This window comes from Phoxinus phoxinus, assembly GCF_949152265.1.
Source record: "Phoxinus phoxinus genome assembly, chromosome: 18".
Lineage (NCBI taxonomy): Eukaryota > Metazoa > Chordata > Actinopteri > Cypriniformes > Leuciscidae > Phoxinus > Phoxinus phoxinus.
This window is the reverse complement of record NC_136893.1, coordinates 24501505-24521248: the sequence shown is the minus strand read 5'-3', so window position 1 is coordinate 24521248 and position 19744 is coordinate 24501505. Positions and strand designations below refer to the sequence as shown.

Sequence of the window (19744 nt, the reverse complement as noted above, 5' to 3'; positions counted from 1 at the left end):
AAAATGGTGACGTAATAGTTTAATTCAGGGCCGAAATTCACTTTGTGGTCTTGGCCAGTCCTGACTCAAACAAAACCATATCTAATAGTGTGCTGATGATGCTACATTATATATAAACACAGATTAGCGGTTTAAAGTTCACCATATCACGGTTTGACCACCTTTTAAAATGTTACAATGCAACAAAATTATATATAGATCAAATATGCATAGACAAATAGACACTCAGTGATCTTCAGTTTTCACTCAGCATGTTCAAAATAATGTTCAGTTTACCCCTGAAAACCTCGCCGTGCCATAAAGTCAACAGAGAGACAGCATGAAGCAGCATGCGAAACAGCAAGCCTGCTTCTCAGCTCCTTCCTATTGTCTGTGTTGGGCTGTGCTGGGGAAAAAGAGGAGGTGTGGAGTGTTGCAGTGGTGGAGGGTGTGTGTGTGTGTGTGTGTGTGTGGACTAAAGGCTTGTTTTGGGGGAAATCTGGAACCAATATGCTTCAGACAATTTCAAGAAAACTCTACAGCAGAGTCTTTGCCACTACCTTAGATCGAGCCCCCCTCCTTATGGCTCTGTCCTCCAATCACGACGCGCATCGCCTTCCTGTTTCCTTCGAGCGGCTCCACCCCTCAACCAATCCACCTCTCAACCAATCGCTGATCAAAGTAGGTAGGGCTTTCCGAAGACTTACCACTGGCCTTTATAAAAGACCTGACAACCAGATGGTGATTTGAGGTTTCAAGAACTGACCTACAGCTACATGACATACTGCGGAGACTGAGATTTTTACGAGCCCAGATGCATGGCCGTATAATCCGGCACCTTCTTGAGTTGGAAAAAAGCACGCCTTTTGCTTTGATTTGTTTTGCTTTTCCTTGAAACTGCTCTCAGTCAAAGGCAAAAAAAAAAAAAAAAAAACGGGCCGCAAGCTAAGCGAAATAGGACAGAAGCACGGGATTGACAAGTAAAGGACGACGGACCGTCATGCGAGAGGAACAGACTTGTGGCGACTTTCCCGAGGGTGGGATCCTGCCCAGTGAAGAGGAGCAAGAGCGTCGCCCCAACAAGTGCCCCGTCGTCGTTGCACCCCCGGCTGGCCCTCGGAAGCGGCTGACAGGTCCCAAGAAAGAGCCAAGTGGACCCCTAGCACAGGACGACAAAACGCCACTGGAGGGCCCGTCTACGCTCGTTCCCTCAGGCCCCAAGCGGCCCAAGAGGAATTCACCCTCGTCCTCATCAAACTCTTCATCCTCCCTAGTGCCCACCGTGAGCGCGGTGTCACCTGTGCCCGGGCAGCCATTCGAGGACCTCCACACACAACGAGTGATCGCTAATGTCCGGGAACGACAGCGCACGCAGTCCCTAAACGACGCTTTCGCCTCGCTGCGGAAGATCATCCCCACGCTGCCTTCGGACAAACTGAGCAAGATTCAGATCCTCAAACTGGCTTCGCGATACATCGACTTTCTCTACCAGGTTCTCCAGAGCGATGAGATGGATGCCAAGCTGGCCAGCTGTAACTACCTGGCCCACGAGAGGCTGAGCTACGCCTTTTCCGTTTGGAGGATGGAGGGCGCTTGGTCCATGTCCGCCACTCACTAGACGTTCATCTGTTCCTAATCCTGCCGACCGACCCTACAGCCCTACGAAACGCCACTTCCAACCAGCCTCTGAACTCTGAACCTGCATTCTGCCCGAGAGAGAGAGAGAGACTCTGTTTGTTAAACACATTGCTTTTTATCCACCAGCTACGGCTTCAACTTCCCCATCAACAGCCGTTTGACTCCCGCTGCCATGACCTGACCCTGCCTAACGCTGACCTCTGACCTTCCAACACAGATCTTTTCACTTTTCCTCAGAGCGACCCTCTACAGGTATGTCAGACCGCAAGTCTGTACAATTAAGTGTTATTAATGAAATATGATAGCTGATATGAGCACATGGTTCTGGTTTATGTCTGAGTTGATGATCTACATGTTAACGCTTTCTCACGAACTAGAAAATGACTTGCTTATTGATTATGGGCCTGTTGGGTTTGTTTTATCACATGCATCACAAGTGTTTGGGGAATTTAGGGGCTACATTTACCTAACCTTTGCTTATGGTTTATGTGGAATCATGCATAAGCAAACATGCATCCAAAACATTAAAGAAATAATTCTTTAAAGACTGCAGAGTGCATAATCTCAGACAATTGCAATGTACCCTGTCTCAAATGGCGCTGATCTGGAAGCTCGGTTCCCAGTTACAAAAAAACCTCCTAAGATATTACTTTTATTAATATTGTATAAGTTATAATGTTAAGTGCACGATCACGAAAGGGTTTCTTAAGGGGTTTGTTGTAACTGCCTCATTGCTCACTGAGCAGAACGGAGCCTAATTTCTGTATAGGCTGCTGAACTGATGCTATTGGGCTAATAGTTTACCAGTTAAATGTACACTGGGGGGGATGCACATTTATAAATGCAGAGTATGTTCAATGCTGCATAATATTTCCAAGTATTGCGCTAGTTTTTTATCTTCTTGACTGTATGATAAACGATCTGCGAACATTAGAAGCAAATTGATTTTAAATGTATTTTAGTTGTATGTATTTATTTACTTTTTACTTGGAAAAGGTGTATGAATCATAACCACAGGGGGAAAAAAACACAACATAGACAAGACAGGTTACTCTCAAGATTATCGTCTAGAAGATATTTTTTACAATATGTTGGATATGAATATTTTTCTTCTTCCATGAAATAATTATTTGCACCAATAATCTGTTCTAAAAATTGTACTCATTTAAAATATTTACAATTTCAGATCTGCACGAATAGGTAGTCATTTATGATTGAACATTTGTCGATTTGTTTAACAACAACCAATTAATGATTCAAATCCCAGGTTAATGGTGTGAGGGTTAATAGCTATCTAAAATTAAATGCATAAAAAAAACACATGTTGTCTGAAGAATCTGTGAGATATTAGCCATGTTGAGAATAAAGCATGAAAATGAAACTCCTCTTTAATTCCAAGATCCTAAAACGTATGGTTTCACCACAACACGTCTGGGCAGAAAAACAGATATTATTCTTATTCGTATAGACAGTTATATTCTTGTCATTTGCTCCATGTTTAATCTAAACTTACCAATCAGGTGTATCTAAATACTTCTCAAAACAACAGTGACCTCCTGATATTTCGCTGCTCGTACACAGGCCTACTAGCGTAGCCTCTTTTTGTGCTTTCATAATATGTGTTGTCTTCACCACCAGTACATTGCAAGTATATATACTGCAAAAACACATTTTTATTTATTTTATAAAGTTATTGTCTTCATAATTCTGTTCTGGTCAATCATACATATTTTTGAATTTCTAACTAAATTCACGTGTAACTAATGATATGTTAGTAAATAAGTAATAACAATGTAATTCATATAAATGTGTACTTATTTTCCACTGAGCACATTCCACTGGACCAGTGGTCATGTGTTGTTGTTAAAGATAAAGGAAAACCATTAAAGGAAAAGAAAAGTGAGTGAGCAGGAAGCAGGGAAAGGTGGAGAGGACTCTCCTTTAGCCCACGGGTGTAAATCGCCCTCCCTCTGCCCTTCATAGGATCTTGTATCCAGTGTCGTGCAATCAGAGGCGACCGGGCCTAGACATGCAGGAACCTAATGATTGGAAACAGTTGTGGGGTGTTACAGAGGTGTGTGTCTATCAGTGTGTGTGTGTGTGTGTGTATGAGAGATACATCCCATACAACACACACTAATTCAGTTTGTTGATACATATCAGTTTGATGTTAACGTATATGAAGAGGAAGATTTTAGTGACTTTGTACCTATTTGAGCCACATGATACTATTGATTTTTTGGGCACTGATCACAGAGTTTGGAAATATTTTATTTGCGTGGCCGTGTCATTTTAGGATGGTGAAATCCCCCTGTAAACCCAACCGAAACAGAGATATCCTGCAGCGATGTGCTAACAGTTAGCTCTGCCCAGGTCCAGACTAAACCTGTGCACATTTATCACATTTTCTGCACTGATGTGTGGTGTGTTTGTGCAGAAACAACTCACCGTTATTGATAGCTGTAATCAAATTAACTTAAATACTTAACAAAAGAACAGGCAAGGGATGTATATAACTCACCCCAACAATTGTGCAGTGTTTCAAAATGATATGATCAATGAGTTATGACAACGTGTTTTTACATTGCTTTAACTCATCAAAATAATTCAAGCAATTTTCAACTTTTTATAAGTTCTAAGTCAATTTATGTAATTTAAGTTGATTACACTTAATTTAAGGCTGTTTTTTTTTTTTACAGTGTGTTTTTCTGTGGAGTAGCTCTTACATTACACCTTTTACATTTTGCTTTTAAATGACCAAAAATTTTATACTCTAAAAATAAAATCTTTGCAAATAAACTTTAATGTTCCAACTGGAAGCTGCGTTAATCAAAACATGGAGCCCTTCTTATAAATTATTAGCATTATTTTGATAAAAGTGTGTCATTACAGTCCATCTTAAGATTAATAATGTTCTGTTACATAACTTATAACTTCTAAACGAACCAAAATCACAAAAATATCTTTAAAGATACTTGAAATTCAGCTTTGAACCAGTTTTCTGATTCAGGCCAGGCACTTATCATAATCTCAATCACTACAATTGCGTCTTCAAGTATTAATATTTAATTTGCATTGTTGTTGTTTTTAAGTCATCCAGTCTCGATTGGCCGATTTGTGGAATAATATCTGTGCTGTCAATGGAAACATTGTGACTATGACTCTTTGTCAGGACTTATTTTGGGTTGTGGTTTACTTGGACTTGTCATATCCAGCACATGCTGTATTACTTCAGCAATGTCCTTCATTTATATGAGATGAGTCAACATGTTTGCCGGTGCTCATGGGAATGAATCCTCCGCTTTAGGCTGGGATGATGACGTGCAGATTCCAGCAAACCGATTGGGCAATTTAAATAAAGCTGTTTAGTAATCCAGTTGCACCAATCCAAACAGTAAACACACTTCGACTCCTAAATGTTTTATCCTACCAATGTTTGACTTTCTATTGTGTTCGTTTTCAAATATTTACATTTAAATATTTTACTAAAATATTCCATGTAGTCTCTTAAATGAATTAAGATGACAAAAACTGCATTCATAATAATAATAATAATCAAAATATAAGATAAGCAAAATGTTAAATAATTTTAAATGGAGTATATAGCACCACATACATACATACATACAAATAACTATATTCTTGCAAATAGTCAATTAACAAAGGGTCTTCTGTGACAATTGTTTATTTTATTTTATTTGAATTATAAAGCACATTTCTGACATCTTCTCCTCTTCTGTCTGTCTCAACAGTATCCCACTATCCCAGAGGACATCATGCTTCAACATCAAGCCGACAATCTTTCCCTTCTCCCAATGGAGCTATACAACAACACGCAGACAACGATCCTCGAGAGAAAACGGACACCATCGGTGGTCCGGTGACCAAGCGCGTATCTAAACGAAGACTGTATCAAACTCTGATTCACTGCTGATCTGAGATCAGCATGTATGGACGCACAGAGGCAGACATTGACTGTCATAAGGACTCTACATGTATAGCTAACCTTAGCCTGGCGGAAAAATGCTACGTAGACTCACTATATTCTCTGATATACAGATCCGATCATTTCAGAGTTGTTGCGCTTGTCATTCATGCTGTATATTAGCCAACATTATTGCTTTTTGTGACAGTGTAACAATTTTGTCATGGTATATATACCACATTTGTCTAAATGTATAAAGGTTGTTACGCATTTAAAAAAAAATAAAGCTGTAAGATTAATTCTACAATATGACGACTTGGTGAATAGCAAATGCATAAAAGTGAGTTATCTGACAGTTACTTTATAAGTATGTTACTGGCTTTCAGCGCAATAAAAACTGTCAAAAACTACTTTGAAGAATTTTGATCCAGAAGGGAAAAAAAACTGAGAAAGTTTTAAGCGACAGATCAAGGTGTTGACGTTCTGCAACTACGGTTTCTTTAGGATCCAGCCAGCCAGACACGGCTAATTACTTTATTAGAAGAAAATGCTGGCTAAACGTGGTCTGCACATAAACCTTTTTAGTTTGAGGCTTCAATGAATATATGTCTGGTTGGCAAGAAATAAGACAGACCGCCTCACCACAAAAGTGCCATGTTCTGCTGTTTATGTGTAAATTAGGTGAGGCAATTACAAGATGTATGTTTGAAGATCACTGCAAAACACACCAAACTAAAGCAGAAACCTAAACGTGTGACAATCGAAGGAACCGGTGAGCGGATGAACTGCTGACGGTCCAGTGGCTTCAGGCGTCCCGCTCGCGTCATTGAACACGTTTTTCACATTTCTTAGGTTGTGTGCATGTGCAATACTGGTCCATCCTTTTATCAAAATGTATCATGGCAACAGTTAATATTAAAAGACTAAAAAAATAATATGGCATCCTTTAAATAGTGTAGGAGGATTTCAGTGTAGGTTTTTTTTTTTTTTTTTTTTTTGGATGACTAGTTTTACATTAGTAACAACAGCTGTATTTTGGTGGAGAATGCGGGCATTATTAAGTTACCATATTTTGTAATGGCAATGCTATGTTGAAATAACAAAAAGATAAAGCTGTAGATCTGAGTGAATTTTTGACAAATAATAGAGAACAGATGGATGTGCACATGTGACACATTTCATATATAGTGTGAGATGTTTTCAGTGCAAGTTTTTTTTTTTTTTTGAAAGACCAAATTAAAATTTTAAGTACAATCAACTAATTTCAACTTAAACTGACTTAAATAAATTAGTTGAATCTTGTATAACTTATTTTGATGAGTTAAAGCAACATATTTTGTCATAACTTATTGTTTATATAATTTTTTATTTTACAGTGTAGTAACAACATTTGTGTTTTGGTGGAGAATGCAGGTATTGTAGTTACCATAGTATATTTTTGTAATGGCAATGCTACGATCAAATAATAAAAAGATCAAGCTGTAGATCTGAGTGATTTTTTGACAAATAATAGAAAACAGATGGATGTGCACATGTGACACATTTCATTCATTTCATTCAGTTCACTGGTATTTGATGTTCAGAGCAGCAGAACGAACAAATAAAAAAGACAAAGCCGAACGAAATTCAGGCAAAAAAAAAAAAAATGCTTTCATTTTAATTAGGAGGATAGAAACAGTACAAAATAGACATTCTTTTCTATACACAGAGAAATAAAAGAAGTCGGAAATTAACAATGGAGTCGTTAAGCACAGGAAGATTCGAAAAACACAATTTCTGTTATTCTTTGTTAAACACAGATCCAGTTAGTGGGGTCGACAGGTGAAGTACTTCAAGGCACATAGGTGAAGTCTTTTGGTCGTAGGTAAATATTTACATTGTCCATACAACAAGGCGAAGGGAAATAAATGCGAGAGGAATTAAGACGGCGCTGGTTTGCTTTCACAGGAGTGAAGACGACAGCGCACGCTCTCCATTTTACTTCATAAAGGGTTCGGAGAGAGACGAGAGAATACAAACGCTTTGAGAGGTATATCGAAACAGTAAAAATGCACAAAGCTATTGTAAAAATACGCCACTAGAATATAACTGCATATAAGACGCATGGCAGTGTCCGAACTGCCAGGGAATGTCAAGATCTGGTCGTATTCGCGGTCCGAACGGCCCGGCGAAACTGTCACTTAAGTGCGTACTGTCGCTATTTAGTCGCTAACCAAGGCGATTTCTGGCTTTTATCAAACGTTGAAGGTGAACGGGTGTGTTTTGTTGATGGTGAAATGCAAGTGCACCGTTTGAAGTACTATAAATATGCAGCAAGATCGCCGCTAGTTTAGAGATTAGCTACGACTTCATTAATGGGTGAACGTCTGTCTCTGCTCTATTTTACAACAGTCTTCATGGGGGTCTGATGGGCAAAGGCTACCCAGGGTCTTCATGAAAACAGCCATATGAACACACAAAACATCGATAAATGGGAGGACGGTGCTATATACATGGAATCATACAAGCATAACTATCCACAGTGGTTTGGTACGAGGCGAAAGAGGGAGGAAGTAAAGACTCATTGGTCGGGCGGGTGCAGCTGCAGAGTTACGGAAACCTGTATAGGAATGCCTCGATTTTATTACACAATAACAGCAATTTGTCAGGTCACGATTGTTTCTTGTAGTGAACGCAAGAAAGCATGTTAGCGCTGTATTTTGGTTGTAAATACAGAGGTAAAGGGTTGTGCAGACTCAAAAAAAGATACGATTTGGTCTTTGTCATCCAAGTCACGCTGAATAACGGAACAAATCCGACACTTGAAATCGAGTCGTTCATCAACCCGAAAAGCCAAACAAGCACCATGAACTGTTCTGCGAGTCCCGATATCCAGACTTTAACCGTGAGATATTGATACAGCATGTGGATGATAACTTCCAGCGCATTATTCTCGGCGGTTTGACCCGGTAGGATTACGCAACTAGAATGTAGCCGGCAATATTTTGGGCTTAAGATTTGCTTAGAAAGGCTAAATAAGTGATAAACAGAATGTGCCGATGAGTGGCACTGTCCGTTTCGGTCAACGGGTGGGTGTGATATTCATTTTTGGTTCGTTGAAGAAGGCGTGAATGTGAATCCCAGCGTCTGAGAGACATATTTAATATCACTATAAAGTTCATCCACACAACTGGTGTGAATTAGATGTCTATGTGCAGGCTGTGGAAAACAGAACGCCATCCAAAAACAATGCATCCCTCGTAAAAAAACGAAAAAAAAAAACACTTCAGTAATTTCTAAGTGCACAGCAATGAAGGGAAATCATTAAATGCACAGACACTTTAGAAACGTCTCCTCCACAGGTTGAAAGGCTGGATATTTCCCTTGTCCAAAACAACAAAGATCAATGAAAAATACAGAGAATTGATTCAACGTTAAAGTGGCTTGGAGAGCCCATTCAATTGTCGTTTTGCGTTTTTTTGCTTGTGGTCAATTGAGGTTTGGTTGTAAATACAGAACAGACTGAATATATGACTGATAGATACACATGGACACACACACACACACACACATATACAAATCATACTCGTATTAGTTTGGTCTAAAGAGAGACTGATCTACTTTGCGTTATAGTTAGTCTAGGGAAAGTGTAAGCACTTCCTGTGTCCACGATATTAAATGTACAGTGGTCATATGGATGCGACGTGTGCTTGCGTGCACAGATATGTGTTTTGGGTGTGTGTGTGTGTGTGTGTGTGCAATACACTTGCTAATAGCTGGTTTGTCCCTCTGGCCTTTAAAAACACGAGGCGTAACATTAAATCAGATGCACAGAATCAGTACAAAGCAGTATCTTGAAGGTTTCAAGTGTACAGCCTTCATGCTGGGAATGCAGGTAGAGTGTAACTGAACTTGACAAGAACGCAACTGTTTTTTTGCTTCACTTTAAAAGAATGTTAAGCGTAAAACTAGATACAGAATTAGATCTTTCTTTTCCCAGAGGTTCGGAAAATTTCACGGTTCACATTATGGAATGCACAGTGCAAAAAAAAAAATTACGATTTATAAAACCCACAGTTGTCGAGATCGTTATTTCTTCTTCTTCTTCTTTAGTGGTTAAATTGGTTAATAGTAATGACATCATAGAGTGGAGCCACTTTGCGGTTGCCAGGTGCAAGGAAACCCCTTATTTTCTCTCAGCACTTCAATAGTTCGCTTGTCAGGGGTAGTAAAGTGGGCTGCCTTTTAAAAAAAAGGTTAAATAATCCTCAACCGTTCCCACAAATCTGGTTTCGCATCTCCAGCTAAAGTAAATGGTCTCTTTTGAGGCACCAGAGGTGAATATTTGCGCGTCCTTTTAGTGAATGTTAAAAACACAGTAGCGCACGAAGAGGCCTCATGCGTTCTAGTGCGACCGTTTGCATGGTTCTTGAATGGAGACGATGAAGTGGATCCCAGAATCCCAGCCGAACTGTAGCCGTGTTGTTAGCTTAGCCGCGCTGCGCTGGTGGTCAGTGTTGAGGTGGCGTCTTGGGGGAGGGGCCATGATGAGGCAGCCACGCCCCCTGAGGCACTGCTGGTCTGAGGCATGGCTCGTTCACGTGATGTGGAGCGCCATTTGGTACTGGACAGTTTTTCAGACGAGTAAAGACCTGGTTTAAAGGGAGTCGTCGTCGTCGTGCTCCATGGGTTCATCAGCAAGGCTGTAAAACATTTGGTCTATGTTTAGCATCAAACAATTACCATATGGTTGTTATGCCTAAGAATGCATCAAAAGCATAATTTACTACAGCAGTGAAGCCCACAATAGACTAGATGGGAATTAGGCACCTATGAAAACATTAGCATGAATTAGTTTGGATTACAGATTTGCCTCTTTCTGCCAAATCTAAAGGACAATTTGGCTTCATTTTTTTGGTGAGTAAACTCAGTTGTAGAATGTGTTGTAAATCCCTATGAGCTATATATATATTTTAGATAATGATAATAACCCTTGTTACACTGTAAATTACCACACATATTGTGTACAGAAGAGGATTGAGCACTATTAGAGGTATGACAAATTGTATTAATCACATTTAGCAAAATGTCTTCATCATGACGCACCTTTTGCTGGTCAAGACCCCCACAGAGAGGGACGCCATCGCATTGACGGTGTCTGTTTCCTCACAGTCTTTCCGCTGGGCTCCCAGAAACGACATACCCACTGTGCTCACCAACGGCTTGAGTGACGACCAATACTGACCTGAGACAGAGGAAGAGACTCCACTGTTAACAGACACACTGGCAGCAAACAATTAAAGGAATAGTTCACTCAGAAATATCATTTTTTGCTCTTCCTCATGTCATTCCAAACCTCTATGACTTTCTTTACCAAGTGAATCACACAAAAAAGATATTTTGCAGAATGTCAAAGCTGCTCATTTCCTTAAAAAGAAACTCCAGAAAGCACAAAAAACAAACTGCAAAATAGTCGTTTTATATGTGACGAAAACACTAGAATTTGAAGGGATAGTTCACCCAAACTTTAAAATGCTGTCATCATTTACTCAACACTCATTTCGTTCCAAACATTTGTGACCCGCTCTGGCGAAATGAGTCGGAAGTCACAACATATTCAAGATATGGGCCGATTATGTGGAAAAACAATGAAATAATAGTTTTTTTTTTCTAATTTCAAAGCACAGACATTAAAAAATAATCTCCCAAAGTTTCGTAGTCCAGATAATTGAGTAAAGGTATTTAAATTACTATTAAAACTTACAAAGTTATACTAAATTCGCTGGAAATGAACATTGTTTTTCTCAACTCCTCTCGTCACCTCTGAGCATTTCCCGCATATCCCCTGAAGCGTCACTATCTCTTCTTTCCAAACATGGTGGTACACGTTGTATAGAACCAATCAAAAAGCTTAGAAATGTACACAAACGCTGATCATTTGCCAATGGGAAGCCCCGTTTCGACTGACCGGCACGCGATTGGTCCAGTCAGACTCGCAGCGCTCTCTGTAAACAAGCTAGCAGATCTCCTCATAAAGATTCAATATTATTAATTTGAGAAACGTTGTCGTGTTATATATTAATGTCTTTGGTCAAATTAAGCTGTAAAATAAATAGTTTATCCCTTTAAATGCAATGGATTTTGAAAGATTTCAACGTGCAAAAAACTTGTAAAGCGATTTTCTCAGGTTTTCAATTGGAAAAAGAGGGCAGACGACCATAATTCAAATGTGTATATCTTTACAACCATTCAAGGTATGACTTTGACTAGGATATCACTTGAAAGCTTATGGTCACCTAATTCCATTAATACCAAAGAATACTTTCTTAACCATCTCAATTTTGAAATTTGGGTCACTGTGTCTAATTTAGCTGGATCAGGTCACATCAAAACTCAGATGAAGATATTTTAATGAAACCTGAGAGATGTCTGTCTCTCCACTGAACGGCTATGCAACCAAAACTTTGATGAACAGATTTAATTAAAAAGGCTTTTAATCACATAGAAACATTGATAAACACACATATACATAGGGCACATCAAATATAGAAAGCAGAAGTTCAAACATGCTTGCTTGAGTTGCAGGATTTGTTCTTGCGCATCAAGCAAGTACAGTTGAGCTTGAGTGACATCAGTGAACTATAGCAGGGGGAAAGATAATGACCAATTTTTTGGTTGGTTCCTCAAACAAAGATATTGAATGACCTCAGAATATCCACTACCTATAGACCCACATAGACCAGTGTTAGGTAAGTTACTAATTACATCTTTACTGTACTAATTACTCCCTTTAAAAAGTATTGCATTATTTTCCAAATCCCTAATCAATCTCGACCAGTTGAACAAAACACAGACATGAAACGACTCTTTTAATCCTTTCAAATAAATAAGTTGCTTAGATTATTCTTGAATTGACCAAAGTATTCAAAGGGAGAAGGTTACATTAAAAATCTAATTTTTTTTTACATTTGATGTTTAATCCACTATTGTTTACATATAATTGTTCTATAGTCAAATGCAATTACATCAGAAGTAACTGTAATTAAATTACAGAAGAATCCATTACTTTAATTTAATTACTTTTCCCTTGAAAAAAAAGTCAAGTAATGAATTGCACCCAATCCTGATATAGACAGCATTTAAAATAATATTGGTGCTTTTTTTTTGTCCTTATCGGATCTTGACTGTCTGAATCGCGGTACACTTTCATGCTCAGACATCCTGCAAAAGATTTCCATTGTGTTGAGCTGAAGAAAGAAAGTCTTGAACATGTGAATGACAGCAGACTGTTGACTGCGGGCAGATAATGGCAGTAGCGCGCAGAAAGCGCGAGAGAGGTAGTGTACGCCACGTAGTGCGTCCCGTACCGTTGTTTTTATTGGAATATCTTGGCAGAGCGGGAACCATGTGGTGAAACAACGCTGATCATGATTATAATTAATTACGAAGAATTAAACAAACGTGTGCTACCAGGAAGCCAGTGCATTTCAGGATAATTAGAGGCAGACCGGGACGAGAGACACTCACTCTGTATCTGCAGGACTCTCTGCAGTGAAAGCACTCCGTTGGCATTGGGCGTCTGCAGCAGAGTCGACTCGGGAAGAGAATCCTAACAGAAAACCAGATGAAAAAATGTGTTTTTTTGCTTTTCCTTTAAAACAAAGATCACGTCATGCAAGCCCTAGCCAGAAAAGTCATGTTAACACCCTTACATAACAAGATCCCTCAGTATTTGTTAACGGCAATGCTATAACGGGGTTATTAAGGTATAATAAATGTGTTATAAAGTATTTGGCCGGAGAATGCATGAAATCTGACCTCCAGGCCCAGCAGGGCGCTGACACAGGCCTCAGAAGCATCGCATATGGCCGTGAGGTCGTGACCTCCCTCTAATGCTAGAACCACGCGTCCTCCTGCTAACGTCATCAGCTGCCGAGTCAAGATCCCGAAACCTGCGGGGAGACCAATAACAGCGTTACCGTCACAGTCCAAACACAAGGACATTAAACGGATAAGGATAATATATCAAGGACAGAAATGTCCTACATTTCGCAGTGACTTTGTATCCTCCTAAAGGAGAGGGATGTCCTTCTGCCGCATCAAACCCTGAAGAGACCAACACCACGTCTGGGGAAAACTCCTGAGCAATGGGCATCACCACCGTCCTAAACATCATAACAACACACACACACATAGTTCAGTTCATATTATATCAGTGATCTTATAGGGAAGACTGCATTAGTATCTTTACAAATCTTTACAATTTCAAATTCGTAAAATAGTTAGTTCTGTAGCTCAGTGGTAAGAGCATTGTGTTAACAACGCAAGGTTGTGGGTTCGATCCCAGGGGATTGCACATACCTAAGTATAAATGTATAGGATAATGCAATGTAAGTCGCTTTGGATAAAAAGCGTCTGCCAAATGCATAAATGTAAATGTAATGTAAATGTCTCATGTCAACCTAAACTTGAAACCGAATCATAAACCTGCTTTTGTGAACCTGGATCAACCGATTCATTTAAAGATCCAACTCAAAAGAATCATTCGTTCGTTCTTCACTCTTGAAGTCTCATGAACATGGCGATGAAAGTCAGGGCAGATGTCAAGATTGTCAGCGAATAACAAATTAAATCTCAGGCCGTTCATGGCTTCAGAAGACTTGGAATATAGTGCATAGAGCTTTTATGATACTTTTATGATGCGTTTGGATCTTATTTGAAGCTTGAAAGCTTCAGTGGCCATTCATTGGTTACATGGAAGAGCAACCAACTACATTCTTCAAAACATCTCCTTTTTCGTTCCACAAAAGACAGTCATGGGGAGAGTGAATTAATGAGCATTTTCATTTTTATGGGGGGGTGAAGTATTCCTTTGAGGGGTCTTCTGAGGCAAGACAAATATTATATTTTTAATGCAACGCTGGCAATATGAATATTGCAAAAGACACGAATGCTCAATAAATAGTTACATTTATGATTAACAATCAGCAGAGTTGTACCAGATTACATTTACTCTTTCTTTCTTTCTTCTTTTGGGTGTATTTGTCAGTTCTGATCAAAGCCTTTACAGAAATATGTTTCACATGAGAAACTATTTGCCCAAAAGACTTAAAAAAAGAAGAAGAAAAAAAGAGTCCAGTGGCGTTCCTGTTATAGTTGACAAATTCTACAAAAAAAAATGAAGCTGGCCGGAGCACAGCGTGACAATCCCAATGACTAAAGTGTTTGAATTAGGTTTTGTTAATAACCGCCTCGCTCTCTCTTCCTTCCTCGTTTTCCTCGTCTCCCTCTCTCTTGCGCTCGGAGGACGCCAGCCCTGCCAGCGATTTCGCCTCTTGAGCGCATCACCGGCGAGTTCAAAGCGACCGCCGCTGCATCTGGTTCCCATTTGAAGCTTGTCGTTCTCCTCACGTCACTGACAGCCCGGCATCTGGGAGCCATTTGCCTTAATTACCCAGGATCCTCCACTACTCCCCCCCCCTCCCCGCCTACCCTCACCGTTGTTACCAACTCCGCCTCCCCTCTAGACCAATAAAACTACCCACGCTCCCCTGTGTGGAGAGGAACAATTTTAGTTTGGGTGGAGGGAAAGAGAGAGAGAGAGAGCGCCGCATTCATTAAAGACCAATAAAAGGACGAGAAAGAGTGTACAAGACACAGGAAGTCAAGGAGAGACGGGCTGGTTAGAGGCACAGCGTTCAGTCCTGAAGATCTTAAAGGTCTTTTTAGACGCCCACCCACTTTCACGCAGGGATCCTGGTTAGCGTGTGGTTAGCAATGCCTCCCTGGACCAAAACCAAAAACCTGAAGCAGGCTTCCTTCAAAAATGCTAAAAACTTTTAATAAAACCACCCACCGGCGGCAATTAAGTTGCATGTGGAAGTGGCCAAGCTTGAGTTTGATCCCAGCGCAATTAAAAAGCTGGGAATCATTTGAAGGCCTGCAAGTGCTTCAGACTACAATAAACACCTTGATTGATACAGGTTGGCAATCGCAAGAAGGGGACCGTCCTGTTTAAAGTGTCCACAACATGATCCGTCTTCAAACTCTTGATCAAATCTCAAAGATCTCAGTGCAAATACTAGTGCACATGAACGAGAGCACCTGGTTCTTGGCAGAACTGATGATGGAAGGTCAAACGCTTCTTCCTGAACTCTGACCTGATGATGTAAAGGCTTAACGAGACATATAAAGTGGATGGTTGAGGGGTTGTGGTTAAACTTCTGGACCACGGATGATCCAAGAATTGAAAAAGTCGCTGGGTTCCCCAACACCACTGCACACTTCACACAACACTAAACCCCTGCTCACTCCAAACACAGTTGGCAAATCACATACTGCCTACATTTAAATATGAACTTACTTTGTGATCATTAAAAAAGTATGTGCTATTTTGTATGAATGTGTGTAGTATGAATGTAATCCAGACGCACTACATCCGCCATGTTGTCATTATCATGTGACTTAGAGCATCAGTACGTCGCTTCACTTTCATTCACAAATCCTCTCCCGTGGCCTCATGGGACAGTAAAGTGTCCATACTATATACAAGGGAAGTATTCGATGTTGTATTGTATCCACATTGTGTGCATGAAATAGATGCAGACGTTGTCAAAATGTGCTAATTAAACATCATATTTTGGCCAAAAACAGAATTCTTTTGCCGTTTAATCAAATATTTTTCACTAATTTTGTATGTTGCTACAGCTCCATCCCCTAACCCTGCAGTCAGGAAATATATCACATTTAATAATCATGTCCTTCCAATGTACGAATGAATTTAATTATGTGAAAACTGATCCATAAATTCAAATATGGCATGGTTTAAAGTCCCCCTGTAGTCAATAATTGTATCCCATAAAACTCATCTTTGATCATCAAAATGACATATTTAAAGGTTTTTTTCCCTTGAAAAAAAATTATTCATGCCTTAAAATAGCTTGCATGTAACTCTACACCCTTGCCTCATTTAGTATACGTGGATTCATGAATATGCAAATACGCCCCGCCTCCACTCACTCAGAGATCCACTCGTTGACGATCACACGTTGATCTGATTGGTTACAAGGTAGTTTGTGACGTCAGAAACACCAGCGATTTCAAACCACATTTTTGAGACTGTCTTCGGTTCAGTTTTAAGGAGAAAGTACTCTTGTGCATTTGCACATGGTTTGTCTTAAATCATATTAAAAACACTACATAGATATATAAAGTACATTATGAGCTTGATTTTCACCACAGGGGGACTTTAAATGAACATATCTCCAGGGAATACTGTCCTTGTTGAAGTATTCCCCCTGAGTTAGCTGAGAATATCTAATAATCCAGTGAAAGTATCACCTGAAGGCAGCCAGGTACTCCGCGTCGCCCATGGGAGGATCCAGTCCACCGGTCCACGCCACGTTAACGTTGAAACCCTCACCGGCACCAGAACCCACCTGGGACCAATCAAACACAGACAGCACTGCTGTTAAACACCGAAAACCCTCCATTCACTGTGATCCTTTTGTGCTAAAGGCCATGATGCAGCTATTTCTGGTTTGGGACACAATTGTGACGTCAATGAAAGGTTCTGCGAGCCTATAGTGAATTACAGCAATAAATCAGAGTATCGACCAGGGAGTATTTGTATTTGCTGTAATGGTAATCAATGATCTTTGGGTACCGACCTCTGCCGGCCCACCACTTCCGGGGAAGAAGTTTCCATTGTCGTAGCGATGAAGGGAGATGTAGAGGACGCTGGGGTCATTGTAGAAGATTTCCTGGGTGCCGTTGCCATGGTGAACGTCCTGAATGGTTGATGACAAAAATGATCAGGATAACAATCGTTTAAATTCAGTGCACAAAGGAATGTGTCTTTCATTTGTCTTTTGGTTGCTGTTCAGTTAACATTAGCAGTGCCTTTGTTTTGGCCCAAAAAAGACCAAGATCTGGAAGTGATTTCATTGAAAGATTGATAAACTCTGTTAACCGATACAGTTCAACTACATTGTTTAAAAGTTTGAATCAGGTGCAAATCGGTTCATATGATCCATTCAAAAACAATATTTTTTATTAGGTTTCCAATATCCCAGAATAATTGTAGATTTTTGCAGTAATGAACTAGCGCTGATTGCCACACTGTAAAAAAAAAAATTGCTGACCAAAATTTTTTAAGTACAATCAACTTGGATGTTTAAGTCATTACAACTTAAGTTACATTAAACTGACTTTAAAAAATGTGTTGAATCTTGTATAACTTAAAAAAATTGCTTATATTATTATAGTATTTTTTTTACAGTATATTGGCGATATATCAGTAATAAGACTAGCTATTTTTTTGTTTATCAGATGTTGTGTACTGTATTTAATGTGGATGTTTCATTGAAATAAATTGTACATGACACTGTTGTGATGCCTGAACTTGCTAACAAACTCTTATTGCTTTAATTTGTATAATAGAGATAGTATAGATATATTAGTATAGATTTCCAATATCAGCCATACTGACATACTGTAACATGAATATAATAATTAGCATTCGCTGAATGAGCTCTCACCCAGTCAACGATGAGGATTTTACTGGCACTGAGTTTCTGCTGGAGCTGCTTGGCAGCGATCGCCACAGAGTTGAAGAAACAAAAACCCCTGAGAGAGAGAGAGAGAGAGAGAGAGAGGGGAGAGAGAGAGAGAGAGAGAGAGAGAGAGAGAGAGAGAGAGAGAGAGAGAGAGAGAGAGAGAGAGAGAGAGAGAGAGAGAGAAATGCCAACAATTATTGGAAACGCAACAACAAAACTGTAGTAATACGCAACTCAGTTTTATCATAAAAACAGAAAAACCATTGAAAGATAATAGGTCAGCTAAAAGCATTTAAATATGTACATATACACAAATAATAAACTTCAAGCAGATGATTAGATATGAGAAATTTGTGAAACGCTGAGAACTCAGCAGGGTAATAACTGCTGAAATAAATCAGCGTCTTTCCTCCCGCTCCCTCCAAAGCTTCATTATCAAGCCATAAATATACACACACACACACACACAGAGAGACAGGCGTGCTGACGCTGCAACACACACTCCGAACGCGAGGTGACAGAGTGCACATGTGCGAACACAACGCCCACGACAGACAAACACAACACTCCAAACATGCCATCAGCACACATGTACAGGAAGAAGCATTTCACTCACGACCACAGTAAATAAACACAAACTCACATGCACGACATACTGCACGAGCACACACATTATTATTATTATTATCTTATGCATGTGAAGAACTTTATATAGTGAGACAGTGGAACGCAGACGAGGAAGAAAACGACACAGGCTAGATTTCAACCTATGCACACGTCTTAAAATCACCATTAAATCAAAACTGACCATTCTGATTAGTTTTATTGGATATAGCAGTATTTGTGTTCGCAACGATTAATCGTGATTAATCGCATCCAAAATAAAAGTTTCTGCTTACATAATATATGTGTGTGTGTGTGTACGGTGTATAATTATTTTGTATGTATAAATACACACATATGCATGTATATATTTATTAAATATTTGCCTGTATATATATTTATACATAATTTATATATTATATATATATATAAATATTTTATATATAAATAACACATTTTTCTTAAATATATACATGTATGTGTGTGTTTTTATAAATACAAAATAATACACAGTACACACACACATATATTATGTAAGCAGAAACTTTTATTTTGGATGCGATTAATCACGATTAATCGTTACACAGCACAAATTAATCGGCTACAAATAGTCATCGGCAACGATTAATCGTGATTAATCGCATCCAAAATAAAAGTTTATGTGTGTGTGTACAGTGTATAATTATTTTGTATGTATAAATACACACATATGCATGTACTGTATATATTTAATAAATATTTGCCTGTATATATATATTTATACATAATTTATATATATATATATATATATATTTTTTTTTTTTTTAAATACAAATAACACATTTTTCTTAAATATATACATGCATGTGTTTTTATAAATAAAAAATAATTATACACGGTACACACACATATATTATGTTAGCACAAACTTTTATTTTGGATGCGATTAATCACGATTAATCGTTGCCCAGCACTATTATAGACGATTAATTTGTGCAAATAATTTTTTTAATTCATGTGCACATGTAATCTTTAATCAGAACAACTTCCCCTCCCTCTTGCAGCGACATGTCTTCTCTGATGA

The 19744-nt window shown here is 39.0% G+C and overlaps 2 protein-coding genes across 3 annotated transcripts in view; one reads left to right on the top strand and one right to left on the bottom strand.

Annotated features, from left to right (window-relative positions):
• Positions 1-708: 708 nt before the first annotated feature.
• twist3 lies at positions 709-7025 on the top strand. Its single transcript, XM_079587530.1, has 2 exons — positions 709-1869; positions 5370-7025. The coding sequence occupies exon 1, from the start codon at positions 980-982 to the stop codon at positions 1595-1597; it is 618 nt and encodes a 205-aa protein (XP_079443656.1). The 5' UTR covers positions 709-979; the 3' UTR covers positions 1598-1869; positions 5370-7025.
• A 144-nt stretch (positions 7026-7169) lies between these two features.
• The window catches only part of hdac7a (histone deacetylase 7a), a 95318-nt gene continuing 82743 nt past the window's right edge, over positions 7170-19744 (bottom strand). For both annotated transcript variants that reach the window (XM_079587511.1, XM_079587510.1), the window contains exons 19-26: positions 18061-18148; positions 17191-17310; positions 16862-16959; positions 13568-13686; positions 13340-13473; positions 13049-13130; positions 10628-10766; positions 7170-10224 (exon numbers count right to left, since the gene is read on the bottom strand). In XM_079587511.1, coding sequence (XP_079443637.1) covers positions 10179-10224; positions 10628-10766; positions 13049-13130; positions 13340-13473; positions 13568-13686; positions 16862-16959; positions 17191-17310; positions 18061-18148 — 826 coding nt within the window. In that variant the 3' untranslated portion in view covers positions 7170-10178. The remainder of the gene's footprint in view (positions 10225-10627; positions 10767-13048; positions 13131-13339; positions 13474-13567; positions 13687-16861; positions 16960-17190; positions 17311-18060; positions 18149-19744) is intronic.